This window comes from Uncinocarpus reesii, genomic scaffold, assembly GCF_000003515.1.
Source record: "Uncinocarpus reesii 1704 scaffold_5 genomic scaffold, whole genome shotgun sequence".
Taxonomy (NCBI): Eukaryota; Fungi; Ascomycota; class Eurotiomycetes; order Onygenales; family Onygenaceae; genus Uncinocarpus; species Uncinocarpus reesii.
Window position 1 is genome coordinate 758,731 of NW_003052496.1, and position 22,638 is coordinate 781,368.

A 22,638-nucleotide genomic window follows, 5' to 3' on the forward strand; every position below is an offset into this window, starting at 1 on the left:
TTCTAAGTGTTTGAACAATTGGTTTGTTCAAAGACTGGTTCTATCTCTTCTTCAAAGTACTGAGATATCCGGATGTACTTCGCATCGTCTAGTATTCGAGCCTCCCGGGATCGGGTATGCTCTTTATATTTATCTAGAGATTGCCTTTCACCAATCAAAACCATTTTGTTTCCGCTAAATATCTGCAGGCTATGCATCCCTACCCGCTAGAGGAGATCTAGTCCCAAGCCTCAAGTAAATGCTAGGAAAAGAAATAAAAGTACTGCATCCTTCCAGCGGCAGCTCCATTTTCTTTTCCAAACATTCAACCCCATTTTCTTGCAAATCTCCCTGAAATCATGCAGTTTCAGGATCTGATATTAGGATGTATCAACCTGGTGGGATTCCCTTTTACCTTGTTGATAAGCATAATATATTGCTCTCTGCAAGTACAATATATATACTTCGATCTGATCTCCAATCTGAACATGAGACCGAATCGTCAAGCATGGCATTTGTTCCTGAAAGTGAGGTCAAAGTGAGGTTCCGGAAAAGTGTTCCTTGTCAGGTGATACAGACCAACAAATTCACAACAGATTCTTTTGGACATTCATTAAAGCTAAGCCTTGAAGATCAGTGGTTAACAACCTTCCTGGTTCAAGTGATATTAATTAGCTATTAGCTAGAGAGTCGATCCAACAGGCCTCAGAACAATGCTAGGTACATGCTTGCAAGCAAACCCGGGTATAGGAATCAGGAAACACAACAGCCACGAAGAGGCAATAAGGCACCTGGCTACAAAGGTAGACAGCAAAAAAACAGGAGAAACAAAGGCAGATATTTTCAGAACTCGCGACTTTCACCGATATCACAAACATCAAATATACCAGTCTCTTGGACATCATTTCGTTTTAGTGCCTCCTTGAGCTTCTTTGGTGGTTCCATTACATCCTCTTCCGTCAGGACCCACGTTCCCCAATGCATTCCAAGGGCCCTTTGGCACTTTGTGTCCTGGAATATTTTTACGGCGTCATGGGGGTCGGCGTGCATTGGACTCATGATAAATCTAGGATCATATGCGCCAATGGGTATTAGACCCAGTGTGAAAGGGCCACGAAGCTGGCCTACTTGGGCAAATGCTGGACAGTGCGGGTATGCATGTTCAGGGCCGTGGTCGTCAACTTCCTTGGGAAGCTCAGGCACTGCTCGGTATCCAGTATCGCTATGAATGGTTAGAGTTAAAGCCAGCCTATCTATTACAAGAATCGAAGCAAACTCAAGAGACTTACCCAGCAAAGTAAACCTTTGAATTAGCTGACTCCACACTCCAAGAACCCCATAGGGTCTTCGATCTGTCCCAAAGGGTCCGCGCACTCGTGTGTTGACAGGGGAGACACCCGATACGAGCAAGAATATTCGATGGTTTGCTTGGAGCATCGCCCACAGCCGTAACCTCGGTTGAGTTGCTAGATGGCGACAGTTCGAGTTCGCGTTCTTCCCACCAGTCCAGCTCGGTCACATTGTGAATACCACTGTCAGCGAACCATTTCTTGTTCCCAAGAGGAGCGAAAAAATGGCAGCCTGGGTATTGTTGGTGAATCTGCCGGATAGTTGGATAGGAGAGATGATCATAATGATTGTGCGAAATGATAACAGCGTCAATAAAGGGGATATCTTTCAGGTCACACGGCATTTCTGTATAACGTTTGGGACCCAGCCAAGTGAACGGCGAGCATCTGTCTTCGAACACGGGGTCAAAAAGTACCCTCAAACCACTCGGAAACTCCACGTAGTAACATGCGTGTCCTAGCCAAGTAGCTCTCAGCTTAGGCGTCTCTCTGCTTGGCAAAAATTGCGGTTTTCGTACAGGAACAGTTGGCGGAGTTGTGTCGGGGATGTTTGCCTTTCCAGTGAGTCGACGACTATGACGGAATGCCAAATAAATTTCTCATATAGCTATGCTTAAGAGGATAAGGTGAACTTACGCAATCATCTTTCGGACGATTGTCAAGGCTGGGATGGTACTCCAGGACCTGCAAATGTGTAAGGATATGTAGAACCGTGATAAGGTAACCGGACTGCAACTTACTCCCACGGATTCCGGAAACCTCCTGTCTTCAAATGGTGAGACTTGCTTTCTGCATCTTCTGGAATTGGAGATTGCGGCGGAACTGACACGGTGGCTGCATAAAGGACAGCTGCAGTGGTTGAAGCCGCCATATTCGTCCACAGTAAGGATAAAAGCAAAGATCACGGGTATCAAGTCAACGATATCTGCAAGACGAATATGAGGCAATACCCATCGCCGGGGAGCATACCCGGTCTTATAAGTCCCGAGCAAAAAGAAAAAGAACAGCGGCTCTCCTGCAGCTGCCGTTGCTCAACGTCCAAATCAGGCTTCAACGTTCCTGGATCGGGGTTATCGGCATTAAAGGGCCGCTGACTCAGCCCGCTAGTCCCAGTCCGGGCTAGCCTGCTAACTTTCGGACGAAAATCGAATTCTCGCTGCGGAAGCTGAATCCAACTGGAGGGCTTTGCAGTCCATCGCTATTCAGATGCCCAACGATGATGGCGCAGCAGGCTTACCACAGTCAATGGAGCCTACGGCAACTGTGGTGGACCAGCCAGCTAGCAACGCGGCTGACCTGATTCTCCAAAGGCGACAATCACCAACGATATCCCAAAAGCCCGACCAGGGGCTATTCGCTCAGCTTACCAGCAATCAATTTTTCACAGCTGTACGTAGCAGCAACCGTGAATCAGTTTTTACTCACACCCTTGCATGGAAGCTAATAGCTGTTTAGGGCTTCGGTCTAGCAGGCCTTGGAGCAGCTCTTACCCTCGCTCAAAGGGGAATCCGTCATGGAGCCATACTCCTCCGTAGGCGGATGCTTGTCGACGTCGAAATCAGTATCAAGGACGATTCGTATCCGTGGTTTCTACATTGGATGACCCTTTATCAACGCTCTCAGCTTGCCGCTGCAGGCCAGAAAGCTGGGTTCGTCGAATCCGTCCTTCGCAAAATCACGCCAGGGATGCGGCACCTCTCCATCCAGACCGAGAAAGTCGAATTGGCCAACGGAGCTCTCCACACACATTTCTCGCTCATTCCTGGACCAGGGAAACATGTCTTACGATATAAAAACGCGTTTATCTTCGTGAATCGGGTACGAGAAGCAAAATCACGGGACCTGCAAACTGGTCGGCCCTGGGAAACTGTCACTTTAACGACTTTATATTCCCAAAGACACGTATTTGAAGATTTATTTAAAGAAGCTCATGAATACGCTGCAAAATCCCATGAGGGGAAGACGGTCATTTACAACTCTTGGGGAACGGAATGGCGCCCGTTTGGGCAGCCTCGCCGTAAACGCCCTCTAGATTCTGTCATTTTAGAGGCCGGTGTAAAGGAACGAATAGTAGCGGATGTGAAAGACTTCATTGGCAGCGCTTCATGGTACCATGACCGTGGCATCCCTTATCGACGTGGATATCTTCTCTACGGCCCGCCCGGCACGGGAAAAAGCTCTTTCATTCAAGCTCTAGCTGGTGAGCTCGATTACGATATTGCCATTCTCAACCTCAGCGAGAGGGGCTTAACGGACGATCGGCTCAATCATTTGCTCACTATTATCCCGTCCCGAACGTTGATTCTATTGGAAGATGTGGATGCCGCTTTTTCAACCCGGCGCGTACAGACCGAAGCAGATGGTTACCGCGGGGCAAATGTGACTTTTTCTGGGTTACTGAATGCTATGGATGGAGTTGCCAGCGCTGAGGAGCGTATCATTTTCCTGACAACCAACCATGTTGAAAGGCTGGATGAAGCTTTGGTCCGCCCCGGTCGCGTAGACATGACGGTTAGGCTTGGCGAAGCCACGAGATACCAAGCCGCCCAGCTGTGGGACAGGTTCTATGGTGAGTTCGAACACTCCGAAGTCTATCGGGAGCAATTTCTCGAAAAGCTTTGCAAGCTCGGGATTTTGGGGGATGAAGCCAATCGGAAACCGGGCAGTCCAAAGGCGACTAGCACGGCAGCCCTACAAGGTTTGTTTTTGTATAACAAAGAAAACATGGCGGGTGCTATCGCCATGGCCGAAGGTCTTCTGGGTGACGAAGAGCCCCGCCATGTTTCGGTGACCGGCTCGGTGCGCGACTAAGGCATTGAGGAGGCCACGGCAGCCCAACATCAGCACGCATGAACCGGTGTGAAGGATTCGCCCGGCGACCTGTACTATTAGATTTTTTCATTCCTCCCTTTGGCTCCAAGCAGCGATCTTGGCCATTTTTGTATTTTAAGCTTGATATCCCATTGGCTCTTCTCCGCACGTCAAAGGATGCTTTTTTTAGCCAAAAGGGGAGCCTCAGGCCGTGTCACATGACACCGGGACTAGCACGTTTCGGGCGTTGATCTGAGCTTAACCCAACCACCTCAATCTCGCAGCTTCAATCCATCTTCAACTTCCAACGCTCCAGGGCATATTCTCTCTTCAAGAATGGATGCAGTGCGGCCACTGGAATTGTCAGGCTGTGCGGCTGACAGGCCTCGACACAGGACCGTCTCTCAACGTGATGTGCAGATACGGAAACTTCGTCGAAGCGCTGGGCTGTGATTAAAACGCAGGGGCGTTCACCAATCACTTAGCTTGTCGTCCAATCTGCAAGCGCCGTCCCTTGAATGGGCCCTTGTTCCTACGAATCATGCACGGATTTCCTCAGGAAACAACAGCCAAGCTTGGGCCCAATGCAAGGTGACACCATGATCCCTCATGATTTGCAGAATTCCCTTTTCGGATCTGAACTAGCGACCCTCCAACTTGAACCGGATATCCCGCTAATGTATGGTGGCGGTAAACGGTTTGCTCAACATGGGAGGAGGGCTTGCCTTGCTATTGGTCTTGAGAGCGAGCTCGCACCCAGCTCGCTGACTTGATAATTCCTCTGCAAATTGTCGGCTTGCTGAAGAGTTGACTCTTAAAGCTCAAACAACCCCCTCCAAACGTTCCAGTTTGGTCCCTAGTCCTGTGTCTGCTTTTGTCTCTCTCTATCAATCGTGCTCCTCTTATCTTCGGATAAGCCCCGTAGCCATGATTCAACCCCAGCAGTCTACCTTTCAGCTGTTTCCCACGGTGCAGCCGCAGAACCATCCGCATCAACCTAGAAAAGGGCACAGAAAGCGCTCAACGAAATCACCTAACGTGTCTCCCGTGATTGAAGACATCAAGGTTCCAGGGCAAACGGAGGCCGTCATACTTCAGATAATTGAAGATACGAATGCAATCATGCCTCCGTTACCTGCGCGAACGGTTCAAGCAAAATCAGCAAACCCCGCATCTGGCCTGCTCCAGACACAACCAACGACTGTTACCCAAAGGTTGCAGGGTCGGGCATCTCCATCTCCTCCGCGGACTGTTAGAGATCAATCTCCCGCTGGTCTGGCCAAAAATGGACAGGTTAAAGCCAGGTCTTCCTCGACACCCTCCGCAATGCCCAGCTCTACGCGGCCCAAGTCACCACCCGAGGGGAATCCGAATGGTGTGATGACTAGTGCAGATATCTTGCACAATCGCTCCAAAAGCCATTCCCCTCCTCCTAAGCCGGAATCTTCCGGGGGTAGAATGGGAGTGTCAACTCACTTGGATACCGAAAGGCCGTCGAATGCCGAGACTTCACCCCCAACGAAAATGAAATCAATATTTCCGCTTTATGATCCGAATGTATCACTTGAGAAACAGAAATATTATCCCCGCCGCTCGTCGTCCCTACCACAGATTATAATCCCCAAGACTAGCCCATCGATCCCGTTTATTCCGAGCCTTCCTATCAACCGAGTACAACAACAAAATGAGCGCGTTTCCTTTTCGTCAATAGATGCTCTTGCCCGATTGTGGGAAGCCACCAATGGTGAACTATCCCAAGCCAGTTTGGGCATTTTTCATCTGCAAATGCGGAAGTAATTACACCCTTCTATCCCCTGCATAGGACAATGTTAATTGAAATTAGGGTCGATGCATTCACTTTCATGTTTGGAACACAATCCACGCCATTCTACACTCTTCGAACGAACCCTATGCATGATATTGAGGTTCACAGAACTCATCCCAGTAAACCAAACACCAAATCTCCGGTTGTGACCTTGAATATTGGCGATATTAGCCGGGCAGGACCCGTTGGGGTAGCACTCTCTTTATTTCCCAAACTCGCAGAAATTATAACGAGAGAAGAAGCTCTGGGAGTAGCACTGAAATATCAGCTGGCGCCTCATCATGCAATGGAAATAGAGAGCGACGCCCTGAGGAGGTCCGAAGCCCAGAATTCCTGCATTCTTGAATTACGCCCAGGGCAAACCAAGTATAATGTTTATCACGCAGCGTTGGCTGGATGTGACATTACTTCAGCAGCTGAATTTGCCTCACAGCCTCGAAATGAGCAATCCGGACTACTCCATGCATCGGTTTTAACTTCTTTGCCTAATACCATCGCCACACGCCAATATCCTAAGATTCAGATTGCAGCTTCTAGCCCCGACACAAACAACAAATTTTTAATTGCTTTAGACTTGGAGACTATGGCATTATCCATAGATACTAAACAAATACTCTCAGCCATTCCATCTTTTTACGCTGTCGACGCCATGGTTGCTGCGATTCTCATTATTGTGGTTTCGAACGAAGTTTCAAGACCCATCTTAGCGGGTATGAGCATGCAGTCACCGAAGCTATCTGCACGGCCAGATTCCCATCGGACAGATTCTCTAACATTGGAAGTTCCTATCGGCAAAGCAGGCAAGGTGTTCATTGCCACCCAGGCCGAGCGCGAGGAGATTGAAGAAGCTGCATTAATGGAACAAATCCGCTCTCAACCTAGAATCCAAGCCAAAACTAGATTTTCTCTGATGAGTATCCTTCCCGGGAGAAAGGACGAGCCCGCGGGCGCAAAGAGCAAGAAAAAGAATAAAAAGAAATCGAAACCAGTTGCAGTCGAAGATATTGATCTCGAGCAATATGGTGAATATAAACAACATACCCACGATAAGCAGAAGCTCCCTAGGCCAACAAGGGTACTGCTGAAGAGTATATCTTGGGGCTTTTCAGCCATTGTCTGGGCATTAACAATAATAGTGAAGTTTGTGACATACATGGTGATTACTATGACAAAATGTCTGGCACGTGAGAAGGTTTGAGTGGTGTTGTCTATGGAGTATATGTGAAGAGCATGTCTTATAACGTCTTCCTTTTCGACGGCTTGCCTAATGATACCCCCCATCGGCGTACCACCTTTTGATGAGACATGATGACGACAAATTTTCAAGGAATCCAATTTTTCTTTTATTTCTTGTATATAATAATTTTTACACGTTTATATTGCAATACATAAGTATATCCATTATATGCCATGATGGTAAATAAAGGGGGAATGATTCAAAATTTCCATTTCATTCCAGCGGATATCATGCACACTTGCCAATGGGGGAAGATACTGTTAGATTTTAACCTGCTAATCTCAAGGCTGCTCAATGATATGACCTTAATCAACAGTAATATGATAACCTTGAACTGGCCTATTCCCTACAGTACAAGATGCTCTCTGATCCCACCCTGACGCATAACATGGCTCTAACAGGGATGTTGTGAATGCATCAAAGTCATTTACTTATCTCTGTTGCAACAAAGCCCTGAAGGTGACTTTGATAGAGCCGGGTCCGGGGAAGGAAGATAGACACGCAGAGAGACAACCAAAGTTACCAATCCAGCCAACTTCTGGTTTTCTTTTTTTTTTTCCCCCAAGGCACAGTGAAAGCGAAGTAAAATAACTTAGCTTTGAGATCGGGGTGGAAAGGAAAAAAAATTGGTCTGAAAACTCAATCGAATAGAAGGCCGAATTAGAAACGGAAAAGTATCATATGCAAAAGCGATATTTCAAAATGGAAAAAAAATAGCGTTCTATCTCCTTTGAGCTGATCCAACACAAGATACAAAAATAAAAATCATGACGAGACAACATGGCGCTAACCTCTATCCACAACACCGCAGGACACCAGAATTGTAGACGTATATCATGGCATTACCGGGAAATAAAAGAAAATGAAAATGGAAGGACCACAACAGGGTCGGGGAAATAAAGAGAAGGAATAGAGGTTTATGTATGTGCCAGAAAGTAGGTTAATCCGCTAAGGCAACAGCCAGCTCGACAGTTGAAACAGCCTAAAAAAAATAGAAGTAGTAATAATAACAAGGAATTGAATCCGCAAAGGTCATCACAAGCTCATCTGAAAGTGTGATTCTTCCATGTCTTCCACGCGCCAGGTTGAGTAGATCCCGTACCCGGACGGCCGTCTGCATTTGCACCAAAATTTCCAGGACGTGCCAAAAACGACGCTCGCTCCTTATCTTCCCGAATAGCTTGCCTTCGCGCAACTCTCAACGACTCGACTCGTTCTTGAGAGAACCGGAAACGTCGCGCAAAGCATTCATCCGCGAGAGCACTCGCATCAAGCATCTTCTTTGGAGCAGTTTGCACAATCTGGAAGATTTCCATGGGGTCGCTGACGGCGAGGATATCTCTCTGGCTGAGTCTAAAAATTGCCAATGCAACACGGAAAAACGTTCTGGAACCTTCGTAGAACAGAATATCCCACACGCGCAGCGTGGTTTCTAAAGGAAGGCTACCAATGAACATGGACATCAGCCAATTCGTAAGGCCAAGGGTAATATCAGGTAAGCGAGTTGTTGTTGTGATGTTTGGAGGCTTTGATCTAGGAGTCGTTGCATTTGGACTAGCAACTTTGGTGTATACGGCAGGGAGAGATTCCTTTAGGGCAACCATGAGGATCCAAAGGTCAGCGTTGGCTCCTTCTAGGCTAACTTCATGCGTTCCTGGTAGATAAGCAGAGGTGATTGTGTGGAGCATCCAAAAGGTTTTTTCTTCCGACAGGAAAAGAAGTAGGAGACCTGTAATGAAGTTGAGGGATTGGGTATAACCAATCTTCGAGTTGTGTAACGAAAACGCATACAAAACACGACGCAGAGACTGGATGATTGGCGTCTCCTGGGCATCTAATGTATACTTCAGGTTACTACTACCGGCTCCAGAAGGCGATTGGGTCTCCGAGGATAGGTCCGGCTTGTAATGGATATTATCAGGAAATGTCCTATGGAGGTCACGCTCAATGTGCTCCTTGTCATCATTCATCGGGGCCTCGACAGCCTTCTCGACGAGTTTCCGATAAAGGCCCGGATTCTGACGGAGATGCTCATGACCCCCGGTGTACCAGAACCACGCAGCACCACGGTATTCCGGAGGTATTCCTTTTCTAATGTACCGCTTCATCTTACTAGACTTGGACGGGAATTCAAGTGTGCCTTTATCCGCGGTGCCGCTGTCATGAAGCATTTCAATCCATTTTTGTCTTCGATAATCCACGTATCTTGAATATGGTTCACTCCACTTGTTGTATTGTGACACAGTAATATAGGTGGTCTCCTTTTTGAAGCCATATTGATCTCTTAACCTGGTCGATGTGGACAAAGGAGGCGGCACGCCAACTGAAAGGACATCCGGCACGGTGATCTTTGTTTTCACTATTGGTGGCGATACTGGTTTGACACCAGGAGAAAGGTCTTTCATCTCTTGATCTTCCATACTGCTATGGGCTGGCCCATCTAGCTGTGCGCATCGTTTAGGTGTTGAGGGAGGCGTAGGCTCTGGCGAGTCATCGACGACCTTTTGGGGGTCCGGAGTTTTCCTTAGCGACGGCGGCAGTGGAAAATCCTCTGGTTCTGGCGAATCTGAGGAGTCTTGCGTCGGCGACGAGTCATCTGAGAAGCCATCAAGGTACATATCGATAGCGTCATCCACACTCATATCTTGGTCGACGTCAGGGGTGGCAGGCGAAATATCAGTCAAAGAACTGGAATTAGTGAGAATGCTGCTCCTTTCCGTTCCGCTTGCCGGCTCCACGCTTGAAGTGCCAGTTGTGGCAGACTGTAGACTCGATCGAGTTGGCGTATCAAAGTGTAGCTCGGGGGGCTGGTAATGGTGAGGGAAGCGAGCACTTAGGGGGGTATGCAGCGGCGACTTGTCATGGCGAAACGGAACAAATTGGTTAGATTGCGCACTGGTCATTGACCATGCCGGCTTCAGCCCCGTTGAGTGCGTGGAGAGCGGGCTCGTGGCTGGGCTGAACCGTGCTGCCTCGCTGCTTGGGGGCGATTGTACAGGACCATGCCGGCCGTCGTCAAACGAAGCCGCTGACCGAAGGGGCGGTGCGATATGTGTTATCTTGAGGTAGGTAGGGCGCAACGGTTCGGGCTTTTTAGATCGAGGGCCCTGGGGCGGAGGAGCGGAGTTGGCAGGAACGAGAGGGCGGGCGAGTGACGAGCCGCGAGGCGGGGGAGAGGTGTCTATGGCATTGAGGGCTGGACGCTTGACAGCACCAAAGTCATTGAAGCGGCGGGCGGTGCCGTGAGGATTAAAGGGAGCGTCGGTTGCAGGGTGCTTTGTGACCATGGCCACTGGAGTCGGCGAAGGTAGTCTGCCGGGACATTTGATTGTGTGGCCGGTTGGAACGCTGGGAGAGCAAAAGCCCGCTGGCGATGGGATTGAGGAGGCAAAGGACGGACTGGAAACGAAAGAAACTGGCTCAAGCGCCGGAACGAAGGGCGATGGCGTCGGTTGGTGGGAACGAGCGTGGGCGCGACTTGGGCGGTTAAGCAGGCGGACGGTCAGCTAAAAGGAGTGGCAGCATTGCGGGAGGGTTCCAGCAGGCAACGGGGCTTCGCGGAAGCAAACAAAAGCACAAAAGAATGCGCTGGAGAGTCTATCGTCCAGCCCAGCAGAGAGAACAGAGAGCGGCGGTGGTGAGGACGCTGGACGTCGTATTTTCTCGCGATAGTTAACATCAACAGGCAGTCCAACCGGCTCTGCTGCCAGCCAAGCCCAGGTCAGCCTAGCAGGCCAACCAACGAGTTAGTGAATAATATCGTCACCACCAAGCATCCTTCCAGGAGAATGCCAGCAGAGCGCTGTTCCAGATACACAGAATCCCAAACATGCCGTCCGCAGAAGCAGCGCGGATGAAAGCCGGACGGGGGCTCAGCCAGGCTCTGTTTCCAGCTGCCGCAGCCAGAGTGTGAGATTCTCTTTCACGCTGCATGTTTTGGACCTCCAGCACAGGGATGACTTTTTTTTTTTTTACAGCGCGGCAGCTTGGTCTTATTTATACGCCGCTGCAGGCTGGATCGATTGAAACAGCAGAGCTCAGATCATTGCCCGGGAGCTGAATGCTCTCAAGCCTCAGCTCTCCCATTGTTCAGCGAGCACCCTTGCCTTGATGCACGAGACTCGAGCTGCTGCAGATGCAACACACTCTGTGGCAGGCGGTCATGTTGCCCTCCTGCAGCACGCCGAGATAAAGGATCCAAACCCGGTGCTGTGCCTCCTCCTAAGCCCAGCTCCAGACAATCTTGCTTCGGCTTCTGTTGCCGGGCTGCAGCACCTGGTCATTGTCCAGGAACTTGCTCTGTATGTCTCAAACAGGGGCTGCATTCCCTGCAATCCCCATTATTGCGCCCAGCCATGGCTGTTGGCTCCCAAGGCCCCGGGACTCTATGTACTATCTTCTTCTCTCCGCTCCGGTGTGCCTTTTTCAGAGTGGCGAACCGCCCGATTACATGAGCAGTGCCAGAGCTTGGTTGAACACAGTCAAGGGGATGAATCTTAATATCAACTATACAAGCCGACTCTGCCCTTTCGAAATTCCTTTGACCTGCAGCTTCCATCCATAGTGGCGCTATCGGATAGCTATTGTTACTTTCTTTGCTTAGCCGCCGCAATATAAAGCTTGACGCACTTCATCTGCTTCCCTTCTCCATGTCTTCCTCGGTTAACCCACGCTCTATTCTAGGACTAACATTCGCTTGGGACCGGGTTGCATGAACTACTCTAACAGTCGGGATCAAGGCGCCAATAAATTAAAGCAGCACTGGTTTCGCTTGCTGTACGATGCATTCACCTTGGCCCCGAGAGAGTCCCCCATGAGAGTTTGATATTGAATTGCCATCAATAACCAACATGCATATTGAATATCAGAGCCACATACACCAGCTCTTTTCCCAACTGTTGCGAAATCCCCTTGTAGTGTGTAATCTTAAAAGCAATGTATTGTTGTCTATGTCTGATCGACGCAGCGAACGCCATTCCCTAATTCCAAACCCGTAGTCAAAGCCCATCACGAGAGTAACAAAGATAACCAGAACCGCATACCTCCGATTGGAACCCTTACATTTATGTTCACATCGTACCCCAGCCTGTCAGGACTGCACAATTCCCACATCTTGCCATATCCCCCCGGATGCATTTACACCTCTCTCACCAAAACAACTTCTTACTCTCCTTTGCATACTTCTTCGTCCACTCCTTGGCCGTCTGCTCATACGCCTTCCGATCATTATTGAACTGTTCCGCAATCCGCCCCTCCACCGCATCATCCGGCATGGGCTCAGAAAGCAGCTGTCTCGCAAACTCTAGTACCGACTGTATCTTCGTCGAAGGCTTCCACTCGTCCGCGCGCAACATCCCCAGGCACATGGTCCCTTTATCATCGTTGGTGACGTTGGGATGGTAGATTTTCGTCGAGAACGAGACCGTGGGCGGTTTGAAGGGGTATTCGGGCGGGAGGTCAAGGCACAGCACGAACGTGCCGCCCTGGACGCGAGTGAAGCGATGGGTTAGTGGTAGGGGAAAACGAAGGGGGAGACATGTTTAAAATGGGCTGCGGGGGTTTTTTTGCGTACTTTGTACGGCGATTCGTCGGGTCCTTGCATGTGGACTTGCCATTTGTATAGATCGGCTTCGTCGGCGAGGGATACTCCTATGCCTGGCGGAGGGGATTTTGTGAGTTCGCTGAGTTCCTACAGGGAGGGTGAGTAGTGTGTAAGCAACGAGCAGTTTGCTTTTGAAATGATCTGGAAAAGGCGGCTGGTAGTGTTACCTTTGATATGCGCTTCTGGCTGCCCATGATGTCAACAGGTCGGGGATGAGGGGCTGGAGGGGTTTGGCCGTGATCAGAGCAGCAAAGCCTTAATGTGAAAGCGTGGACTTGGGAGGCGAATGCTAAGGATTAGCAGATATTTGTCTTTGGAGAAGAAAGACGCTTGCTGAAGTGGTGAACGGTAGGTCATTCACTTTTGTTGCGGCCTGGAAGTTCGTATCTCGGGATCAGCTGGAAGTTATCTGAATCGGCCCAGGATGCAGGAATGATTCACATAAATCTAGATAGTAGCACCACAACAATCAAGGATACCCGTCACGGTTTCAGGGGAAGACGTTCGATTCAGTTGATTTGCCAAAAGATGTGAAAAAAGATCTGTTTAGATGTGAGGCAGCATCGCGCTTCTTCGCGAACTGAATCCCCGATCGAAGCCATAACGCAAAAAGGTATCTCAATATCTTCAAAAAAACTATTCTCGCTGTAAAATGACCATAACTCCCATAAGCCCCAATAGCACAGACTTCAACCATGGATGCTCGCTCAGCATAATCGTCACGTATCCCACCGCAGGAATATACCCGCGCACACTGCCCACCAAGTCCACCTTGCGGTCGAGATAGTCCTGCCCTCGAGCGTACAGTTCAGTGTCATCTGCGATATTATTGTCGCCCTTGGTGAGGAGTTTATGAGAGACGAAGGAGGAATCCGAGTGAACGGCCCTACAGTCAACATATCAGCATCCAAACCACCAAATCCAAACCCGCAAAGAAAAAGGGAAAATAGAAAAAAAGAGCCAGAAACGAAAACAGTTCCACTCACCCAGCCGCAACACTCTCCTTCTTCCCCGTCCCACTCGCACTCTTCCCCTTCTTCCCTCCCCCTTCCTTCGGATCCCTCGCATCATCCCCAAACGCCCTCACCACCCGATGCACAATCGGAATATCCTTTCCTCGCACATTATACACCACAATCTCCCCAACCTCCGCCCGCGGGCTCCGATTCCACAAAAACAATAAATCACCCCGCTGGAACGCGGGCTCCATGCTGCCCGAGAGCACCACCACGATCGGCGACGACGAATTGGTGTAGATCGAGAGGGCTTTCCACATCATAAAGGCCGTGGAGAGGACGAGCGCGAAATTGAGGACTTGCGTGAGCGTCTGCCGGACATTGGAGAGGTGGGGGGATAGACTGGAGAGCATGGCGAGAGAATTGGTCGGTTTGGCGCAGGTTTTCGGGAACGGGGTAAGATGTGAGGGCGGGAGCTGCGCGGGTGTAACTAGATGAGCGCTTGATTTTAAATCTATTCCGTCTCAAGTCCTCGAGGGCCTCATCTGTAGCTGGGCGCAGTCTGTGATGGAGTTTGGATCTTGTCTGTCCTGGTTGAAGACTGGTCACATAGAAGCAGGAGCTAAAAGCAAGCTGTCCACTTTTTTTTACTGACCAGAGGAGCTTCAACTTCTTTCAGCTCTATCAATTGGACCAGATAACGGCAACGGCTTCTCCCATGACTTGTACATTAGTGTCTAGGTGTCTTGCCTAAGAATATTACTACATTGCGACAATTTGCCTATCAAGTAACTAACTACCATCATCTAGTTACATCTTTCGCGGTTTGGGCAGAACTTTCGACTCAAGCAACCAACACCAACGCTGCTTAAATATCCCGTCATGAAACCTCACCCAAGCTGACGGTTCAATATTAATACTCCAAGTCCAAGTCAGAAAACGCCTAAAACTCATCCAACTGCGTGCAGACAGGTCGCTCATATGATTCATTGATCGAGGTCCAGCTTGTGGCCTCCAAAACTTGTTATTATCCTCGGCGGGCAGGGATCGGTGCTGACTTCTTTTCAGGCGCTTTCGAATTGCGGCGAGCCTCTGCGCGTTTGTTTCTCTCTGCTATTCTTCTCATTTCAGCTGCCTCTGCTGACGGGTCTGACCATCGATCCAACCCCAATTCTGCCGCTCTCGCGTATACTCCGATCCTCAGGGCAGGATACTTCATCAACAAGATTCGGAATCGCCGGTCAACTGTGATATCTGAGACCACAGCGAGCTTGTGTGCGAAATAATCAACGAGGAAGGCCCGCATTGGTTCTTTTTCACGCATATATCGTCCGTTTAAAGGCTCATTGACCATATACCTTGCGCCGTACTTGTCGTCCCATTCCTTTCCAACAACTGAAAATATGGAATCAGCAAGCTGTATAGCCAACTTTTCGTCCAGGTACTGAAACCCCAATGCAAGCTTCCGTACAACGAGCACTTTGAGCTTTGGCAAGTTGAGCTCGTGGGCTCGGAGGTATATTTTCCCACTTCTTATGAGCTCCGAGTCGTACTCCTTTTTAGTTATCAGTCCTTCTAAAAAGTGTGTAATGCTCCCCGGCTGCGGCTCATAGGGGTCCAAGGGATGCCGTATACCCCGAGCTTCGATGAGCATCGGAGCATAGTCGCCCGTTAAAAGAAAGCTGCCGACGATCCCAAATTCCTGTTTGTCAAGCATTTGGAGATACGGCGCTTTCGAACTGTCCATCAACTTCTTCAGCTTCTCGATCGTCACCTTCATGATACTCCTCTCGTTCCTTATCTTGTCAATATGATAACTCTTATCTTCGATTCCGGCACGGCGAGCTATGCGTCTCCGAGGCTCGTCTTTAGGCACTGGCTTCTTCACATCCAAACCCTCGGTATGTCGATTGAACACGGGAACTAGAATGTAAGGGTGTCTATCGAGCTTGTCGCAAACTGGAGGAGGAACCCAAATCTCATCTCCTGCGGCTTCAGCGTCGCATATAGCCCTGTTGGTTGCCTCCAGCTCGTCGTCCGATACGCCCTCCAGCCAAAGCTTTTTCTCTTTAGGGTTCCATCTACTAACCGAGCGTTCCGCTCCTTTGGCCTCGAACTTCTTTTCGATTCTGCCTTTCCCACCCGTTGGGGAATGCCTAAAGAAACCTACTTCCGAAATCATGGTAGCGGTACCGCTCGGATGCTTGTATTGACGTTAGCGCCTATATCTTCGAGAATTAAAATATATCATCGGCGGCTTCATTGACGGTTTTTAAGTAGACTAGGTAGATAGGCTGTTTCTAATATGTGATCAATATAGAATGTTGAATGTGTTTAAAAGGCACTCTCTGTAACCTTTCCAATGCGGCAGCTTTGAATCTAGCCGGGAAGTTGCTAGTTGAGCCTTCCGGTTGTTCAGAGTGCTTTCCATTCAAACACGTTATGGGTACGGTGGATCACCGTTATATGGGAGACGCTCAGTAGAAAGGAGGATACTGATCTATGACTTTTGCGCCAAAGAGACTCCCAGGCCGAAACTTATACCACTCAAATGGAATCAAATACGGCAAAATGGGGATCATTCGAGGTGGCCTAATCCTCTCATTTCAATACTATATACCTGATTATAAACCCAATAGTACACAGGGCAGAAGTGGAGTTATCCAAATATGTAACAAAGGAAACTGTTTTGCGAAGGATAGTCGCAGACTGGCTTGGCTTCATTATTGGAAGCAGAACGGAGAGGTGTGACAATTAGCCGCGTAAACAAGGGCGTAGCACGATAAACAGGAAGCAAAATTGCCATTCTTGATCAAAAGTGCCATGGGCTTTCAAGGTCCAATCTGGTGCCATGGTGAAGTCGTCGAAACCAAAACAAATCCACAGGCCAACCTGGAACGGGGGGAGGCAGAACTCCAAAGAGGTTGAGCTGTTTCTCACTATTGAAAGTAACAATCGCTCAGACCTGCCTTTTCCTTCCACACTCTTTCCCTCCCATGTTGCTTGTAGTTTAGGCAAGATACAGTTATTCATTTAGACAATTTGATTCGACAGCGATCGAGTGAAATCCGATTTGTGACCATAGCTGACCGTGCATATTTAGATGACCTTGGGAGACCGGCTGTTGCTGTTAGAAATAAGTCTCTAAATACGGGGAAGTGCAAGATGCAAACCGGCCTGTCAAACAATGAAAAAGGGAAGCCTCGTACCTAATCTCAACAAGATCATCGATGTGATTGCACATCGCTACGAACAAATCGAAGAACAATTTGCCACCTGACTCCATCTCCATCTGCATTGTTCCACTTCTCTTGAAAGTCTTACGACTTCGAATAATCAGGGCTAAAAAATGAGCGCGGAGTCGCGATTCGGAGTCTGGCGTGTTGTTGTAGGTATACCGCGCCGAGCGAAGGATCACATCAACCGGGATTCCAATTTGAAGGCCCTGCTTCTTGAGAGCAAGGCCTTTCAAATCATCCAAGCCGAACTTCTCAGCGGCACAGTATATGGCGGTGTCGCGAAGGATAAAGTTGCCCACGCCAGGGTGAAAAACGACCGATTCGCTTGATCCTCGGCCTCCTGTTTTATGGGGGTCTTTGGCATCCTCGAGATACCAGGAGTTCCGGCGTTTGCTGTGCAGCAAGCGTGGGTAATAGTCACCTTTGTAAAGGTATTCGAGGACACAGGAAAATATTTCGGGTTCTCTGGCAGGTATGTTAGGCAACATTAGACGAAAACGAAACAATAGAGTCACACACTCGTCTTGCAGGCTAATCTGTTTCGAACTGCCATCCAGAATTTGATGTTTCAGAGCAGCGGAAAAGAAAGGCGAAAGAGACAGGACGTCCTCATGTGCAGCAAAAAGCCGCTGGTCTCGACCTACAACCAAGGTCACGATAGGACCGGCAAGGTTACTGGATCATGATCAGCCTTCAAACTCACGTGGCACAGTATAAATGAACGAAAAATACCCTTCAATTGGCGGACTGCCTAGTTTCTCCTGAAGTTTGACTTTTGTTTGGTCGCGATAGGTCTTCTTGACGGGCTTGACCGACTTGCCCACTCGGTCCTTTGAGGAAAAGGAGCGTTTGAACATTGCGTTCAAAACCACGGGAGGGGAGAGCTGATCAGGGCGAAAGTCGACGAGCAAAGGCCAAAAGCCAGAACGAGCGGCAGACGAATCCCCGGCATATATATCAAAAGAGTGGACGGGCTTTTGTTGCCGAATTGGTTTGACGCTGGTCGATCACGCACGTAGCATGGGAGCCTTGGAAAGCCTTCTTCCAAGAATTACGTTCCCCGTATCTATCTCCGGTTTCTCAATACAGAGAAAATGAGGATAGGAGAGACGTGTACCTTTGAAGGAGGCTTTGCGCACGAGATATCATCCAGGAATGAACCTCGTACGGGGGTTGACTGGTCAGCTCAGCGAAGCGTGAAGAAGAGAAGAAGAGGAGAGAAGTGGGAGGAAGCGGGAAAGTGATAGATACGGGCTCGATCATGTGATTTCCTAGACAAGAAAGCCGCTAAGAAGGGAATGGGAGGCGGACTCTTGTGGCCTGAAGGCTGAAGGCAGCCATCGCCTGATTCTCCCGCATCGACGTCGTGGTGTCTTGGAACAAAGGCAATTGGCCAGCCGGCACGATCCCCGCCATCAAGCTTGCGGATGAGTCAGTCCAAGGCTTGAGGTTGTCTTCCCGACTGTCTGGGCTGCTGGAGTGGTTGCAGAGCCGTTGAATCCATAGCTTATTCGATGACCCCTGAGGGCTGTGGCGAATTTGCTCGTCACCCCTAGCTTTGCAATCCCTGTTCCTTTCCATGATGGATGCCACACCTCCTTCATTCCCAGGAGATCGATTACGCGCGAAAGCAAAGAGAGAGCAAGGTAGGGCTACACGAAAGGGGTATTGTTGACAGCATGAAACTATGGAAGTCATCGAGACCCCGAAGCCTGGTTGACTTGCCGCCATTATCCACACAACCTTATCATGACAGATCCCTTCCAGCTCCAGACTCAGGAACACCTGACGCGTGTGACTCTGTTGATTGCATTCAAAATTCCGATGCTCCATCGATTTTTGTGAGCTATCTGCCGTCAATCCCGAGGAACTTCCCAAGCATCCCTGCATGATGGCCATTTGGGGCCCCCATTTCGATGCTCAGGCTTGGAAACAGGCGATTTCAGTCAGCGGTTTAAGGGCGAATCTCCACTCAACAGCTCCTTAGCGACTACGCAACTGATGATATTGTGGCCTCTTGATGTATTTCGCATTCCGTGCCGATACTTTTTTAAACGCATGTATCACTAATCTGCACCAATGCGCGTCGTCAAACTCAGCCTCGCAGAGGACGGAAATGCAATGCTGACTAATAGTGTGCTGCCTGCGAGATGTTGATCGATTCTCACCAAAAGTTTTCGCCAGTATTACCGCTCATTCCTGGGAGATAGGACCTTTGCAATCGCAGGATGTAAGAGAGCCTTAATTCAGGTTGGGATAATGTTAACCCAGGTAATAATTAAATTGGTAAATGTATCAATCAATAATGGGTGCGAGCTTGAATCTATACAGATGTTCACTTCCGTCGGTTCTGCAAATCGGCGATACAAGGATTATGTAATCTAAGAAAGTTAAGCTTTGCGGGGTAACGAGTTAATGTGGCGGTGCAAGAAGCCAGTGCTGCACGGGCCACAATGTGCGAATGTGAAAGTTGGAATCCCGCGCTGACGTCACGACCTTCAATGGCAGTATTTCCTTGGGCCCAAATACGCGACTGGCTGACTACATATTATTGAAAATATCTCGCTATTCTGCGTTTTTGGGAATATCCTATTTCGCAACCACGAATTCTCGCGGCATAAAACCATACATTTACTAGAATTTATCATGGCGATGAAATATTTCAAAACCATCAGGGACAAAGCCCCCTTCGGCAAATCTCCCGCAAAAGCCCACGATCCCATCCTCACCGAGGAAGACGAGGCGTTTCTCAGCTGCGTCGCAAACTCGCCGGAGAAGACGCGGGTGGATCCGGGGGGCGATGCGCAGATCGCGCTGATGGACGGAGCGCAGAATATACCGCTGCCGATGTCGCCGCGGGAAGAAGAACAGGATTTGGATCAGATGTTTGCGGTGGAGGGGCGGAAGTCGAGGACGGTGGAGGAGGAGAGGGAGGAGGACGGGGAGGGAAAGGTGGTGGAGGAGCCGAGGAAGGGGGAGCGCTGGAGTTGGATCCTAGGGAATGGGAAGGGGGAGAAGGATAAGGCTAAGAAGGTCAGTTGAGCTAGAGGTTGATTTGGAGAGACGGGTTGGCACAGGGTAGTTAATGTGTTTTTGATTGCTTATAGGAGCCCCCACCGATGATTGATCAGGAGGTGCAGAAAGAAGAGGAAGATATCTCGGAGGTGTTGGAGAAATTGAACCTGGCGGCGATCAACAATCGAGTCTTCTCGATTGGGGACGAGACTCAAGAGCTGTTGGAAAAATTCAAGTTTGTCTTCAAAGACCTCGTCAATGGCGTCCCGACGGCATATAACGACCTGGAAACTCTCCTTACAAGTGGGGATAAGCAGCTGCAGAGTACATTTGATAGGCTCCCTGAATTCCTACGAAAATTGATCGAACAGCTACCTACGAAAGTAACGGAGAGATTTGCACCGGAGATGCTTGCGGTCGCTGCGGAGCGAGCTGGACGACATGGGCTGAACGCGGAAAATGCGGGCAAGGCAGCGGGGGCTGCGAAGAAGATGGGGTTCAAGGTGCCGAGTCTGAAGGAAGTGGTGGGAAAACCAGCGGCGATTGCGGGGATGTTGCGATCGATCATGACCTTTTTGCGGGCGCGGTTTCCAGCGCTTATGGGGATGAATGTGTTTTGGTCCTTGGCGTTGACCGGTAAGTGTCTTGACAAAATGAAGCTACGACTCGTTCAGTTACTGACGACTGGGAAAATCAGTTCTCCTTATCGTCCTATGGTACTGCCACAAACGAGGACGCGAAGAGCGTCTCGAAAAGGAGCGGATTTCCAGAGAGGCATCGGCCTCCAACCTCGACGACATGGCCGAGTCCACGCAGGCCTCCCCCATTCATACAACGTCTGCAGACAACGCACCAATTGGGACCGCTCAAACGGCAGGAAACGGCGCCCAACAACATCCAGCGCAGTACGCCCCGGTATCGTCAGAGGGTGCAGGCATGAATAGTTCGGTTCGGGCTGCATCCAACATGGAAACACGTCGTAAGACGGTCGAGCCTTATAAGTTATGAGGGAACCTAAGCAATACTTGCGAGGCATTTCTGGCATAAAGACACGTCAAACGGACCCTCCCCCGTTGGGAAGACAATGCTAGTTGGGAGGATGGGGATCCATGGGCGACAACAGGGGCGGACCCGCTGGGGCATAAGGGCGGTCAGGCGAAGTCAATTTTGGAAACATTTTACTGTCAGCTTGGGAGAAATGGCGTGGTTTATATATCATGGATGTTGGATCTCCTTTGATGTTTCTTATGATACCATTGAATGTGTTAGCAATGATCTCTATTCTGGACGGGCACTTGCTGTTGTTGATACAAGGAGTTGGAATTCATATGTTTGATCGACATCCCTCACGAGTCCATCGGCAATCCCTGCGGTGGCGCTAACTTTGGTCAAAACTCGAAGCTGGTGGACCCGGCAAATGCAGGAAAAAGAGGACCAACCATCATGCCACCCAGAAACGATCAAAAAGGATGGAAAAAATTGGAAGTGAACCGACGATCGTACCACTGCAAGATTCTAGCGCGGGTCTCTGCTCTGGTGAGGAATGGGATGTCAACACCTGGCCGCCAGGGACTGCATGTCATCTGCAGTCGTTGTCGCTAGTGGTGTTTTCTCCAGATCTGGTCTTCTTGTCTGATCCTTGCACTGCAGCGTGTCTGTGCTGGGCTAAGAAGGGACCAGGAGAATAAATACGATCTTTACCCGGTGTCGCATGTCCGTCACAGCACAGAGAGGGGGGAAGATGATTCTTTCATCCTTCCGCTCCACAGTCAAGATTTTGAGTTAACCAGAAGCCTTGAAACTCCAGTAAATTTCCGGTGAGGCACACAGACGGGAACAAGCGCTCTCATGTTCCCGGTTCATCGCAGGGTCTGGGAGCAGGATTCAGTCATGATCACCTCTGGATGACTCTTGAGTGACTGGGAATGACTGTGTAATTTATACCCCACAGGAGCTCTTGTCCAGGCCCTGCAAGAAGTACCGTGCCATAGTCGGTTTGCGGGAGAGTAACCAGCTGGGCGGTTGGGACCAAAAGACGGTGAGTTGTACAGCCAATCAGAGGCCGGCAGCTGGGTGTACTGTACGGTAAGTTCGGATTAAGACTGTGGGCGGTACTGCTGCAATACGGCCTCAATACCGTCACGCTGTAACTCACCCGCCCCACTCCTCCCCTCTCCGGCCAATCAGGCAGTGCCGGACGTTTATTAATCCGGCCCGCCGCAAATCCCGGTGCCGCCAAGCCCAATCGGGCCAATCGTGCTGGTCGGTGCTGGCTCTTCGTCGCTTTTCCCTCTTTTCTCTCTCTTCCTCTCTCTTCTCTTCTTCTCCTCCTCATGCTCACCAGCCCACCTCTCTGTTCGTCTTGAACCCCTTTTGTCTCGTTATTCCAGAAGTTGAACGTCAGTACTACCCCAAATATTGCCGAGTACACCTGCCAAATGGCTGTCGCTGGGCTCTAAATCTCTGCTGGGGAGCATGGCCGGGTACAACCCACCATTGCTCCCTCAGCCAACGAGAAGTCCAACGAGGAACAATTCTTCTTGACTCGACGATATTTGCGATACCTCTTTCGGCCGCCGCTTCGAGCGTCGAAATTGCCCCTCCTACTGGTCATAAGAAAAAAAG

The 22,638-nt window shown here is 49.7% G+C and overlaps 9 protein-coding genes across 9 annotated transcripts; 3 read left to right on the forward strand and 6 right to left on the reverse strand.

The window, feature by feature from the left end:
- Positions 1–822: 822 nt before the first annotated feature.
- Positions 823–2,199, reverse strand: UREG_07270 (uncharacterized protein; the record flags this gene model as incomplete). Its single annotated transcript, XM_002582451.1, has 4 exons — positions 823–1,201; positions 1,269–1,901; positions 1,965–2,012; positions 2,069–2,199. 4 exons carry the CDS (start codon positions 2,197–2,199, stop codon positions 823–825), a joined length of 1,191 nt encoding a protein of 396 aa, XP_002582497.1.
- Positions 2,200–2,534: 335 nt separating this feature from the next.
- On the forward strand, positions 2,535–4,139 carry UREG_07271 (mitochondrial chaperone BCS1; the record flags this gene model as incomplete). Its single annotated transcript, XM_002582452.1, has 2 exons — positions 2,535–2,717; positions 2,784–4,139. The coding sequence occupies 2 exons, from the start codon at positions 2,535–2,537 to the stop codon at positions 4,137–4,139; spliced, it is 1,539 nt and encodes a 512-aa protein (XP_002582498.1).
- A 1,326-nt stretch (positions 4,140–5,465) lies between these two features.
- On the forward strand, positions 5,466–7,162 carry UREG_07272 (uncharacterized protein; the record flags this gene model as incomplete). The annotated part of the gene is made up of 2 exons (XM_002582453.1): positions 5,466–5,932; positions 5,983–7,162. The coding sequence occupies 2 exons, from the start codon at positions 5,466–5,468 to the stop codon at positions 7,160–7,162; spliced, it is 1,647 nt and encodes a 548-aa protein (XP_002582499.1).
- Positions 7,163–8,244: 1,082 nt separating this feature from the next.
- UREG_07273 (uncharacterized protein) lies at positions 8,245–11,365 on the reverse strand (the record flags this gene model as incomplete). Its single annotated transcript, XM_002582454.1, has 2 exons — positions 8,245–10,707; positions 11,348–11,365. 2 exons carry the CDS (start codon positions 11,363–11,365, stop codon positions 8,245–8,247), a joined length of 2,481 nt encoding a protein of 826 aa, XP_002582500.1.
- A 983-nt stretch (positions 11,366–12,348) lies between these two features.
- UREG_07274 (uncharacterized protein) lies at positions 12,349–12,567 on the reverse strand (the record flags this gene model as incomplete). The annotated part of the gene is made up of 1 exon (XM_002582455.1): positions 12,349–12,567. The coding sequence occupies one exon, from the start codon at positions 12,565–12,567 to the stop codon at positions 12,349–12,351; it is 219 nt and encodes a 72-aa protein (XP_002582501.1).
- An 872-nt stretch (positions 12,568–13,439) lies between these two features.
- On the reverse strand, positions 13,440–14,172 carry UREG_07275 (signal peptidase I; the record flags this gene model as incomplete). The annotated part of the gene is made up of 2 exons (XM_002582456.1): positions 13,440–13,689; positions 13,790–14,172. 2 exons carry the CDS (start codon positions 14,170–14,172, stop codon positions 13,440–13,442), a joined length of 633 nt encoding a protein of 210 aa, XP_002582502.1.
- A 614-nt stretch (positions 14,173–14,786) lies between these two features.
- Positions 14,787–15,941, reverse strand: UREG_07276 (uncharacterized protein; the record flags this gene model as incomplete). Its single annotated transcript, XM_002582457.1, has 1 exon — positions 14,787–15,941. The coding sequence occupies one exon, from the start codon at positions 15,939–15,941 to the stop codon at positions 14,787–14,789; it is 1,155 nt and encodes a 384-aa protein (XP_002582503.1).
- A 917-nt stretch (positions 15,942–16,858) lies between these two features.
- Positions 16,859–17,855, reverse strand: UREG_07277 (uncharacterized protein; the record flags this gene model as incomplete). The annotated part of the gene is made up of 4 exons (XM_002582458.1): positions 16,859–16,880; positions 16,969–17,463; positions 17,518–17,673; positions 17,731–17,855. The coding sequence occupies 4 exons, from the start codon at positions 17,853–17,855 to the stop codon at positions 16,859–16,861; spliced, it is 798 nt and encodes a 265-aa protein (XP_002582504.1).
- A 1,789-nt stretch (positions 17,856–19,644) lies between these two features.
- UREG_07278 (uncharacterized protein) lies at positions 19,645–21,021 on the forward strand (the record flags this gene model as incomplete). The annotated part of the gene is made up of 3 exons (XM_002582459.1): positions 19,645–20,031; positions 20,106–20,649; positions 20,711–21,021. The coding sequence occupies 3 exons, from the start codon at positions 19,645–19,647 to the stop codon at positions 21,019–21,021; spliced, it is 1,242 nt and encodes a 413-aa protein (XP_002582505.1).
- Positions 21,022–22,638: the final 1,617 nt, after the last annotated feature.